We start from the raw sequence: 13,465 nt of genomic DNA, 5'->3' as shown, positions 1-13,465 counted from the left end.
GGACCTTCGCTGAATGGGAGGAATGTCCAGTTAAATGTGGCGGTGGTGTTCAGATTCGTCGACGTATTTGCTCAGACCCTTCGCCTCGTGTAAATCGTTGCCGAGGATGTGATATGGAATGGAGACTCTGTAACACTGAACCTTGTAAAGAAGTTCGTCGAACCTATGAGACACCCTGGTATCGAGTTAATTTTACACTTGACGGAAGTGAATCAATAGAGGAACGATTAAGATTCACTTGTAAAGCCTTTAATTTACCCGAAGAAACTGATCTTACATTAGCTTCACGTCGAGAGGAGCGAACTGTCCCATTAAATTGGTCCGAATGTTCAGTTAAATGTGGCAAAGGAGTTCAATTCATGTACACAGGGTCAATTTACCTGAAAAGAGTTTGTGATACCAAAATCGATTGTATCGGCTGGTCATCTTGGTCTAAATGGTCAAATTGTATAAACGGTGAAAGAATACGAGTTCGAACATGTAACCAAAAAGAGAAATGTGAAGGTTCAGAAGAGGAAAGAATACCCTGTACATTAACATCGATTAACAACAATAACAAAGGTCTAAATTCAGTTGGAGATGATTATTCATCTGATCCGATAATCGATAATAACGATTTAAGCTCATCAGGAAAAGGAACCATTGAAGGAATTGGAAACATCGGCGATGAAGATTCATCATCATCATCTTCGTATCGTTTAGGTGGTTTTATATCAGCTGTTGGTCCATCGTCATCTCTATTTGATGAAACAAACAATTATAATCAACCTGGTAATCCAAATATCGGCGGTTGGTCAACTGGTCTTCTAATCCTGTTCACTTGTATCGCTTTGATTGTGGGCACTTTAATTGGTACTCTAGTGACCTACACAATCATGAGACGAGCCTCGTTAATGGAAGGAGATAATTCAAAATTAAGTCTTAAATTGTTCACATCACACAATTCAAATGAGCTGAAAAGCTGTAATCCTTATGTGACCGCCGATCACTTTAGGATATCAAATCTTAATCCATCTTCATCGGCATCAACGTGTTTACTCAATGGTGTCGGTAGACCTTCATCATTAACTTCGGCATCATCGCCGATGCTTAATTATAGCCCATCAAAGGAGGCAACAGTTAAAAGAGCTTCAACAATTAGAGCTAAATTAAATTCAGACCAAAATTTTTGAGGAAACAAATTTCAAACTCATTCGCTGTAAATAGATAATCAATCTCATCCATAATTTGTACATCATCTTCATCTTCATCATCTCTTGACCATCAAAACACCTTGGACCTAATGGTCAACATCATCTTCATCTTCATCTTTATCATCATCATCATCATCACGAAAAAGAAAAGCTAATCAACTTTGTACATATGAATTGTTTTTTTTACTCTTATGTTTATCACTACAATTTGACCAACAATTAATAGATTGTCATATATAAATTGTCAAACAACTATTACAATAACAATCAAATGATTAATGATTCATTAATTGTAAAAGTTAATGAGTTCATTAGAAGGTTTTTCTTTTTAAATTATTACAACAATTATCAATCAGATCCCCTTTTACCTTCACTCAAGTCAATTTATAATTATTATCATTACTGTCAAGTTAATTATCATTCAAATTGAAACGTATTATTTGATTAATCAGTTAGAATTGATTGTAATTTACTGCCAATTGTTTATGTAAAAAGATTTAATTGTTTGACAATCTATCAGTTCCTTTTTCTGTTAATTGATACTCTCAAATGTAATTATAAATCGTCTTACAATTGATATACTTTGATATTATTATTATTATGTAAAAGAAAAGCTCATCAAATGATAATTAAAAAAAAGACAAATAATCAATCAACAATTGGTCACTTATTTGACACTCCAAACTGACCAATACACCTTTTGGTCAGTTGAATTTTCAGTCAACTTTCATCTGGAAATGTTGATTATTACATAGGAAGTTTTTGTTTGCAAGAAAAGCAATTAGTTTATTTGATTAATTATAATGAGATGTAAATTAGTTTCCTTTCATCTTAATTGTTGTTTTCTGTTGTCAGTTGTTGTTGACTGATTGAGGTGCATGGTCATCTAGTGGTCAATAATGTTCGTGAATAATGGTTACCTTGTTAATAGAAGGAGGAAATTTAATTGTTTCAAGTGGAAAAGAGGTAAATTGTGTTTGACAATTACGTTTTTCCAATTGATTATCAGTCTATTGTTGACATTGTTTGCTGTTTACGAGGAAACAGCTGATCCATCGGAAAGGCGCAATTCCGTTTCCAAGGCTATCGGCGGATTTGACCCGATGACCAATCCAATTGGAAAATATTTACCGCATCTTCGTGATCATATGATGTTTTCATTGCTTGGATTGGGATTATCATCGGCAAACTCATCGGCGACAATGTTGACAAGTTTAGGATTCAATCTGTTGACATTTACCTTTGCCTCGTCGTGGGCGCTTTTATGGCCTAATTTGGTCACATCGATCCATCGAAAACCTTTCCTCTCCTTTGGGATCAATTCAATTGTCCGGTCAACTTATTATGGCCTCGGAGTGACTCTATCGCTTGGAAGTCTTCAAGGTAAATTAAGTCCAGTTCAGTGTATAATTTTATCAGTGATCGAGGTTCCAATAATATCATTGACCGATTATGTTTTATCTGAATTACAAGTTGCCGATAAATCAAAGGGATTAACAGTTTTCACCTTCTCGGTTTACTTTGGACTAAGTGTCTCAGCGATAATCTGTCGTTATACTCGAATAATTTGTCGAAAGGTACAAAATCGTAAATCGGACAGAGAGATGATTGTACTTTTAGGAACAATTTTCACCTATTTAGCCTCAACAAGTTCGAGCTCTTTAGGTGATGAGAAATATTATGTTGCCCTCAATACTTTTATCGCTGTAACGGCTTCGTGTTTATCGGCATTCGCAGTTTCCTCACTTTTAGATTCACAAGATCGTTTCTCAATTCGACATGTTCGCATTGGATCAGCTGCTGGATTTGTCGCAATGTCCATTATTGGTCAATACATTTTACATGTTTACATGGTTTTCGTCTGTGGGATTAGCGTTGGCGCTTTATCCATAATAATGGATACACAGGTTAATCCCTTTCTCTTCAATCGTCTACGTATTCATGATACTCACTCAATCCATGCAGCTTATGGTTTTCCCGCTCTAATCTCAGGATTATCTTCAAGTATCTTTGCTTACATGGCTGATTTATCATCATATGATTGCAGTTTATATCAAATATTTCCTGCTCGAGCTCCAGCCAGCAATTCAAGTACAATGGATCATAATTCTGATAAGATTCAAGTACTTGATCAGATCTATTCCGGGATTGGACGATCAGCTGATTCTCAAGCTTTGTATCAGTTGTTTGGATTAATTTTCATCTTGATTATCTCAATAGTTACAGGATTAATAACAGGGATGATATTAATCCAGTCGATCTTTGATCCACCAAAGAAGATTGATCTCTTTCAGGATGGACACTATTGGGTATTGTCCAGTGAAGGTGAAGATACTTTTGCCACTGAAAGTCTTTACGAAAGTGATCCAAGTCCAGAAGAAATGACCAGTCGAAATATTAGATTTTCTTAATTTTCCTCAATACATATGATGATGATTAGGGAATTAGAATATTAATTGGAATTAATATCGTTTTGTTACCATTTGTTACTTGATAATTGTTACATTATCATTATGTAAATGTCATTGTACTTAATTGTAAACAAGGAAGATAGAGATTTAATTATCTTCCCGTTTTGTATTATCTTATTATTCAATTTCATATTCAAGGTTAATGATGTTTGTTAATTAATCTGTGACTGTCAATTATGTTGATTACGGTTTATGGTGATCATTTTATTCCGTGTAATCATTGTGATTATTATCATTCAAGTTTAATGTATTCACCAACGTTATGATCAAGTTGACACGAGGAAATTTTAAATCACTGAAACGCAATTTAGTTTGACAGCCAAAAAGTCAAGATAAACAAATCTCAAAATTGACTCAATCATTCAGGAAATGCAATTAATTTGCTTTCTAATTATCCTTATTTGTCCCACTCTCTCTCTCTCTCTGTGGGATGATTAGTGAAATCAATAGACGTTTACCAATTGACTGGAGACAATTAACTTCTTTACCAAGTTAATATTCACTCAATTAGGTATTTAATGAGTTTCTTTTGTCGCCTATTATTATGGTAGACCAATTGATTAGTTAATTACATCTGTAATAAACTCAGTTGAATTCCGTCTCCTTGGAATTACAGTGGAAAATTTAACGATGAACTTTGATCGTCTCCTCTTAGACATTACGAGTCCATTATTTTAAACCTTTATAACTTTGACCTTCGCATATACCAAATAAATTGTTCTTTTTCAGGTACTGTGTCAATTGATCCATTAAACAGTTAGAAAATTACAAAATAACCGAAAGAAATACAAATGCATGAAGGCGATGATGTAACTATGAATTTCCGTTAACTGAGAATAAAAAAAACAGTAAAAGAGAAAAACGAAGAAAACAAAGTAACAATTGTTACTTTTTAGAAATTAACTCAAGAAAAGCAACAAATTAAATTGACACGATTAAAGAATAGAAACTAATTGTAACAAAAACGAAGAAAAAAAGACAAAATTAATCAAAGAGAAACCAAAATGGCGACATAAACATCAACAAAAATGGAAGAAAAAATTTTCTCCAAAAAGAACATATGATTCCACCAGATGTCGCACTTATATGTTCTTTTATTTTCGAACATTTAACTTTTTTCAGCTCCGTGTTATTCCATCAAAATTAGCTAATCAAATCCTCTTATAAACAAGTTTTTATTATCCCAAAGTGTCTATCAAGTCTTGGTGATCATTTTGACACCAAAGTTACCCTAAAATGTGTCAAAGTGACATAGTTAAGTCCATCAACAATGGTTGTGATAAAAACCACGTTGAGCGGGAATCCATCTTGGATGACCTACAAGACCTGGTCCTCACCAACCTCTCAGTAGCTGCAAAGAAAAAAATTGGTCCCAAGGTAGAGAGTCTAATCAACAAGCTTCGCAACATGTTGAATGAAAAGAACAAAGAAAAGACCAGTATCGAAAGTAAAGTGGATTCACTTCTCGAAAAAATCAACAACATCAACAACAATCCAACCAAAGCCTCGTACGCCAAAAAAGCCTCGAGTCAACCCAAAGAAACCCAAGTTATAATCAAGATCAACGAGAATGAAGACAAAGTTACAATTTATAATACACTTACCCAAAGTTTTCGACAAGACAACCTGCAGATCAAAAATATAAAGAAAATTCGCCATGGTCTAATCATTACATCTGATGATTCCAAACTTAAAGAGAAAACCATCAACAAGGTAAAAGAACTTGGATTAGACAATTACGTTGAATTAAAAGACGTAAAGAAACTGCTTCCTCAAATCCAAATAACAATCCCTAAAGATGATTTCGAAAACGTTGAAACCTTTAAAAAGAGAAACTGTTTGGATGAAACCAACGAGGTCAACTTCGTATCAACCTACGACTTTAAAACTCGACGAAATACTACCATGACAAAGATCACCATCAGAATGGATAGAAAAAGTAGAGAAAAGATCCAACAGAGAGGCAAAGTGTTCATTGGATGTACTGGTACCAACTTCGAAGACAACTACTACGTAAAACATTGTTCTTCTTGTTTTAAAATAGGCCAACACACTAAGCGATACTGCGAAGAAAAACCAGTTTGCACCAAATGCTACGAATACCATGAAACTTCAACATGCACAAAAGAAAAAACCAACCAGAAGTGCTGCTTGTTATGCAGAGAGAATGGTTTCGAAACGACCGATCATCACCCTAAATCAAAAGAATGCGTCTCATATAATCTCACTATTAAAAGAATACAATCGATAACCGATTGGGACCAAGATGAAACTACTCTTTAAAAGCCACAACTGCAGAAATTCAATCGTCAAAACTTGTGAATTATTCAAACAAATTAATCAACTAGACGCAATCTTTATACAAGAGGGAAATACAAACTTCATATTATCTACGAAACTACCAAATGGCATCAAAATGTTCCACAACGAACAAACCACCACCGTCATTCGTAACCACGTCAACTCCAAGACCTGGACAATTGGTAAATCATCCCTAGTAAACATGATCACAATAGGAACCAGAAAAATCGTCCTGGTAAACTTATACTTATCACCAAACATGAGTGAACCCGAATTCAAATCCGAAACTGATGAGCTAAAGAAAAGATTACTTGGCCTCAAGGGAAACCCCATGATCATCAGTGGTGACGTTAACTCTACGCATCCTGATTGGTCATTCAAGATCAACAAAGCCACCAGAAGAAGAGGACAAATTCTGGCCGACATCTTCAAAGAACTAAAAATCAACTTCGAATCACCGAATCAGACAAACTACACGTACATTCATCATGACAAGAGCGTCCAATGGATCGATATCTATGGTAATAACTTCAATGAATTCTATCAGAACTCACATAGTCATGCCAATCTAGAGGCAACTCACCTTGATCACCGCCCAATAAACTACTCAATTGAAGCCAATATATACACTGGTAACCACTCACCCAAATTTGTAACATTCGTAAACAAGAAACGCCACTACGAAAACGTCCATGATTTATGGAAAAAATATTGTTGCTCCGAATTCACCAGAAGTGAGGATCTTTGCAACAACATCAACACCTTCATAAAAGAAACGATAAAATGCGTACAACTGAACACCACGAAACGGCCGATCCGCTCCACCTTTAAGTGTGAAATTCCAGCCCAATTGCTTGAGAGAGAAAAGAAAGCGAAGAGAAACGTCAGAAACAACTTCTCAATAACTCACAAAAATGAGCTAAAGGAAGTTCAATCTGAAATCTACTCTCTCGTCCAAAACATGATCGCATCCAAATTCGCCATCACATTGGAAGCGAATCAACTTTGGTACAACATCAAAAAGATACTTGGCTCACACGAAATTGAAAGCACTGACGAATTCATCCTCAATGTTAACAATGAAACTGAGTCATTTACATGCATTGACATCGATCATCTGAGCTTTGAAGAAAAGGACAATTTAGACCTCATCATCCGTAATGATTTCGACCTCTCAAATCTCATTAAAATAATCAAAGATATGAAAGACTGTTCAACTGGGATTGACCTAATAAACAAAGAGATGATGCTGAGGCTATTAAATGACTACCCGGAAGCGCTGGTAAAGGTAATCAACCAACTAACATCAAACAACCTCTTCCCTCAGAGCCTGAAAATATCCAAAGCGGTTATGATACCAAAATCTGATGGTGAACGAGTTAGGACAATTAACGTCCAACCAATGTTAGGTAAGTTACTTGAAACCCTCATACTCAGCAAACTTGGAAGTGAAATAAACTTGAACGAGAGAGATGGTCAATATGCGTACAAAACCAACTTGTCCACAACCCACCTCGTCGAGGACCTAATCACCTCATCCTTATACCTAAACAACACATCATTCATCATCGCCACGGACCTAATTGGTGCCTTCGACTGCATACATCATAGACCAATCATTGAACAACTCATCAAACAGAAAGTATCCTTATCCACCGCCAAAGGAATAATAAACTTCCTCAAAGATCGCAAATCCGCTTTCCTACTCAACAACAAACTCTACTACAAAAAAACCCTCTTAGGCGTTCCCCAAGGCAGCATATTAGGTCCAATCCTCTTCAACCTCGGAGTCAAACAAACTCTCATAAACATCAAGAGAGAAATTGAACTTATGGTCTCGAATGAGCTAAAACTCTTCCCGAGGGTAGAATTAATGGCCTACGCCGACGATCTCTTTATATCCTTCAACTTGAAAAATGAAGACCCAAACATCTTCAAACAATTTTATAATTCCACCCTCAATATAATTACAAGAGAAACCAGTAAAATTAATCTATCTATATCCATGGATAAAACGAAAGTTCTGTCCAAAATATCTCCTCTATTAACCAATATTCCAAACTGCAGCCAAAACATAGAGATACTTGGAGTTCCAATTGATACAAGAAAAAAGGCCATCATTGATTGTGAGAAAATCATCGATAAATTACACACAAGCACCACAAAACTGAAGATCAGAAAATCATTAATCACCAGATTACCATTAAGAATAGTCAAGATGATCAACAACAGCTTTATCATATCCTCAATCAATCACCTCTCACCTTTCATCCTCATGATCGCTTGCAAAAACAAAGGCTTCCTCACTGAAATTGATAAACATGGAAATGACCTGATCAGAACCTCGTGCAGATTCACTGCCAACGATACGAAATTGGCAAGCTACTCTCTATTAGGAATCGAACCAGCATATAACTCATTGATCAAAGCAGGAGCCAAATACCTTTTCAACAGAGGTTTCGCTAGAAAATCAGTCATCTTATCAATGACACGAACCTCTTGTGAACTTTACCCCTCCGTCGACAACGATAAGCTATGGAATGGAACCAACTGTTACTCAAAACAACAGATGAAAAAATTCTGGCAGTTTGCTTGGGAAAGAAAACTCAAAGAATCCCCTGACTATTCTGTCCTGATCGGTAGAAACGCTGTTAAGCTAAACACCAATTGGTACAAAATGAACATCAAACTCAGAACTCTTCTTGGTATTTACGACTTCCTAATAGAAGACAAAAAATGCTCATGTGGCCTAAATGGACCAACCTCATTTCACCTCATTTTCAATTGCCCAACTTTCGACTCATCCAGAGAGCTACTACAAGAAGAAAACAAAAGAAAACCCCTAAAAATCATCCTAACCAAAAAACTCCACAATGCTTCAAACTTCCTAAATATCATTTATAATGAAATTCAATCTCTTAGACAAACCAGCACTGACATCACCTGAAAATCTTAAACAATTTCATTACCCCTTTTACATCTCAACTCATGATAACCCCACACAACCACACCTTACCCCCATTAATTATTTCATTTATTTTCTCTCGTGTTCACCATTACTCTCATGAAATCAAATTGTAATTCCCACACAGCGATTCTAGGCTGTGTTCTGCCATAAAGACAGAGACCCCAAATAAAATTTCTATTGTTTGTTTTCATTTGAGTTTCTTTCTTTTTCTCTTTCTCTTCATATGATACCAGTGAAGTAATTTGTCTAATTGTGAAAGATAACAAGTTAATTGAAGTGAACAATTTGATTGGATCGTTGATTGTCCTCATCATTTGATCCTCATTCTAATTAACAGTAAATCATCAAATTTAATATATAAACAAGAGAAAATCTTCCTCAACAAACACTTTGTGAACTCTCAACATCCTTTCAACAATAACAACAACAAAGATCATCAACATCATCAGAATAATAATAATAACCTTTTCTCTCTCATTTTCATCTTCCTCTTTCTCTCCAACTGAAGTCATTTTATCATCTCTACTCTTGTGACTATCTTTGTTTTCTTTTTTTTATAATTATTTACACATTTTCGCGTCTTTTCTCTATCCCATTTTCATAGAAACTGACAATCTTTTTCTACTTTCATTCTCTTTGTTACCAAGTGCTTTTTTCTCTCCTCTTTTTCTTTCTCTTCTTCTTTTTTTGGGGTACCTGTCCTTTGATTCTTCTTCTCTTCTTCTTGTTTTTTTCTTCTCAACAACCTTTTTCTTCCTCCATCTTGTCCATCATCATCAACCACCTCCACAAATCAACCTGATCTTCTTTCTAAGTTCTCCATCAACTGTTGGGCCTTTCTCTCTCTCTCTCTCTCTTTCTCACCATCTCTCATGAACTTCTCAGTTAGTTGACCCGTTGATGAGAATTTGGTTCTTTTTGGTTTTCAATCAAAAGTGAAGGTGTTTCATGAAAACCAAGTGATTAAATCATCTACAAAATTTGATTCAAATCGTTCAACTGACAATTTAAATTCGTTCGAAAAAAAAAATTTCTTCTCTTCGTCAAGTGTTAATCTTCATCAATCTACACAATATAATTTCGTTCACGCTATTGTTGTTCATCTTCATATTCGTTTCTCATTTATATACATACAAGTATATATAAATATAACTTGGTATCCATGGAAAGGCATAACCATTGAATCATTTGGTTTATTCGAAAATTCGAAACAAAAAGAAAGAGAAACAGAAAGAGAAAGAGAAACAAAGGAAAATTTATATCATCTCATTAAGTCACTGGACCTTTTGTAAACATTGGCGTAACCAGAACTATTAGAAAGGAAAACCAGTCTTTTGAGTAAGTGTTTTTCTTTTCTCAGTTTTGTTGGAGCAAAAGAATAAAATTAGTAAAACCTGATTATATTCTCTTCTCTTTTTTTTCATGATATTCTGTGAGTTTTAGAATATTCTGACTGAACCAACAACCTCTGACAACTCTTTTCCCTTTGTTTCCTTCTCCCAAACTCGTTCTTCCCAATAGACTCTCTCTTTCTCTCTCTCTCTCCTTTACCTCTCACTCTTTATACTCCAATGTTTTCATCCATTTTCTTATTTCTTTTTCTTCTTCTTGTCTACAGATTCTGGTCAATTCTCATCTTTGCTTATCTTCATCATTACTCTTTTTTATCCTAATACCTGATAAATCATTTTCATCTTTCTCCTTGTTTCTTTTTCTACAACGATTTTCTAATAATATTCATATATAAACAAAATGGTTAAAACATTTCAAGCATATTTACCTAATTATCAACGAACCTACAGTTGTATCCACTGTCGAGCTCACCTTGCCAAACATGATGAACTGATCTCTAAATCATTTCAGGGTAGCCAAGGAAGAGCATATCTATTTAACTCCGTGGTAAATGTGGGCTGTGGTAGGCCCGAGGAAAGGGTTCTACTCACAGGATTACATGCAGTCGCTGATATTTACTGTGAATGTTGTAAAACAACATTGGGATGGAAATATGAACATGCCTTTGAATCGAGTCAAAAATACAAGGAGGGTAAATACATCATTGAATTGGCTCACATGATTAAAGAAAATGGTTGGATTTAAAAAGATAAATAATCAACAACATCGAATCTTTTTAAGCTCTTTTTTTCTCTTTGGTTTTTTTTTCTACACATGGGAAAACATTCCCATCAATGGCATTGTATGCACCATAGAAACAACTTTTTTTCTACTCACATACTCAATTCTTTCAACAACAACAACAACAACACGATTAACAATCAATCAACAAGTTGATTATCATACAAGTCGTTTTTAACTATCAACAACCATCGCTATCAGCTGACATCTTAATTGAATCAACAACCGATCCGAAACCAAAAACAAAAACAAAAACAATTACAACCTAAGTGCATATACGATAGTTAATTATTGTACAAAGTTAATTTTCAAATTCATTGCAATCATATGACACGGATATGGATACACACCAAGTAATCAAAAATTTAATCGCCAACGCGAAGGATATTTAATTTAAAGAATCAAAAAAAACACATACACACACACACTTGGAATCGATTGAGGGAAAACTAATCATCAACCAAATATATTGATGATTTAACCCTCAACCTTTAGGAAGGATGATTGACACTTTTGCATATGGATTATGAGAAAATTTTACTTTCACTTTTACTTTTTCATTATTCACAATTGTCGTAATTTTATCAACGCCATTTTCACTAAAACTTATCCATTAACCATTTTATCATCCAATTGTATATATATTGTGATGATTATCAGTATCAACTTTTTTTTCTGCCTATTTATTTATATATATTAATATCTTATCTTCATTGTGTATACTTGATGTGTAAAGTGTATGGATCCACCTTTAAGCATAAATCCCTCTCCATCATTTATATCAATTCCTTTCGCCTCCTCATCTCCTTTTTTTATATATAATATCTTCACCTTAAATCTTGTGTATTTCTGATCTCTAATTTGATTTTCTTTTCTCCCTCTTCTATTATTATTATTCCCTGATTTCCTCATGATGATCATCATGATCATGATTTGTATTCCTCTATCTCCTTCCATCCCTCCCTCTCCCTCTCTTTGTTTCTTTCTCTCTTCCTGTAATAATTTCCATTGTTAATATATAATTATCCTCATCCTGACCATATATATATTTATATTTATATCGATCCTTGTATTATTATCTTATTGTACCTTTGTTACTAATCCACTTTTTCCAATATGGAAGCTAATATTATATCGTTTTCTCTCTCTCTCTTCCTTTTTTTTTGTTTCTTCGAATTCAAACTTGTTGAATTTTCTTATTCTAACTGTAAATCTCATCTTCATCTTCTTTTGATAAGTTACTTGGATTTTCACCTCATCATCATGCGCCTTTTGAGTAAAAAAAAGTCATAGAAGTAAATTATTATTACTTTCAAGGGGAAAAAAGGTTATTTCAAAAAAGAAAGGAGGAAGACGATGATGATGATGATGATGATGATGACGATCATGAGGATGAGGATGATAAGTAGAAAGCTCAATAATCCAATAATGATGATGATGATGATGGAGAAGAAAAAGATTTCATCTTTTGACCGTGAAAAAGAAAAGTATTAGATTGAAGAAGAAGAAATTTTCTTCTTCCATTCGAAATGAACAATAATCATGGTGACGATCATGATGGAAACTGATATGATTCCTTTTGATGGAAAGCGAGTTTAAATTATGATCATTTCTTTAATTCTAATTTAACTTGTCAATCATTTGATTACATTCTCAATGATTCCCGTTTCTCAATGGTGAAATTGAAACTGTTACCGGTTGATTAATCATCTAATTTTATAAATAGATGATCATGATCATTATTATGACAAAGTAATAAACGGAAGCTTGATTGTTGTTAAAAATTTCAATTCCAAATCAATCACCAGTTGATTTAATTGTGACACCAAATGTTGATGACATTTTTATTATATCAAATCACATTGAATTTAGATGAAACTTTTTATTTTCTCCTTTTGTTTATTAATAATAATTATCATCATCACAATCAAATTAGGTTGCTCATTTGATTAATTGTTATTACAATAATGACAATAACAATAACATAATCATAATCTATTCCTAGATAATATTTACCTTTTTTTTTGCTTTATTTCAATGTTTTCACGATAAATCATCATCATTGTGATTAGTTAATTGTTGTTGTCTTTTTTTCTGGATAAAAATAATTTTAGTAATACAATTAACTGTTATTATCCGATTCTATTAATATATTTAACAATCAAATGATTTTGTTTTCATAATTAATTTCATCTGATTAAAAGACAACAAGATAAGATTAACTGTCAACAATCAACCATGAAAATCGAAACAATTACAACTAATCAAAAAAAAAAGAAAAGAAATTAAAGTTTTGTTCTAATCGAATTCGATAGATGGCAGCACAGTTTTTAGAAAAGAAGGTGTGGCCTTGGAACGTAAATATTATTATTTTGATTCGGTTTCTATTATTGAGTAAC

The 13,465-nt window shown here is 33.9% G+C and overlaps 2 protein-coding genes across 2 annotated transcripts in view; both read left to right on the top strand.

Moving 5' to 3' along the window:
* The window catches only part of LOC128397596 (semaphorin-5A-like), a 32,243-nt gene extending 30,473 nt beyond the window's left edge, over positions 1-1,770 (top strand). The window contains 1 exon segment of the mRNA XM_053358335.1: positions 1-1,770. Within this exon segment, the coding sequence (XP_053214310.1) occupies positions 1-1,172 (1,172 nt within the window). The 3' untranslated portion in view covers positions 1,173-1,770.
* A 187-nt stretch (positions 1,771-1,957) lies between these two features.
* Positions 1,958-3,796, top strand: LOC128397597 (ammonium transporter Rh type B-like). The gene has a single exon (XM_053358336.1). It carries the CDS (start codon positions 2,093-2,095, stop codon positions 3,602-3,604), a length of 1,512 nt encoding a protein of 503 aa, XP_053214311.1. The 5' UTR covers positions 1,958-2,092; the 3' UTR covers positions 3,605-3,796.
* The last annotated feature ends 9,669 nt before the right edge of the window (positions 3,797-13,465 follow it).

This window comes from Panonychus citri, unplaced genomic scaffold (assembly GCF_014898815.1).
Source record: "Panonychus citri isolate SS breed McGregor unplaced genomic scaffold, ASM1489881v1 Contig00033, whole genome shotgun sequence".
Lineage (NCBI taxonomy): Eukaryota > Metazoa > Arthropoda > Arachnida > Trombidiformes > Tetranychidae > Panonychus > Panonychus citri.
Note: the sequence above shows the minus strand (reverse complement) of the source record. Positions and strands in the feature narration are given on the sequence as shown.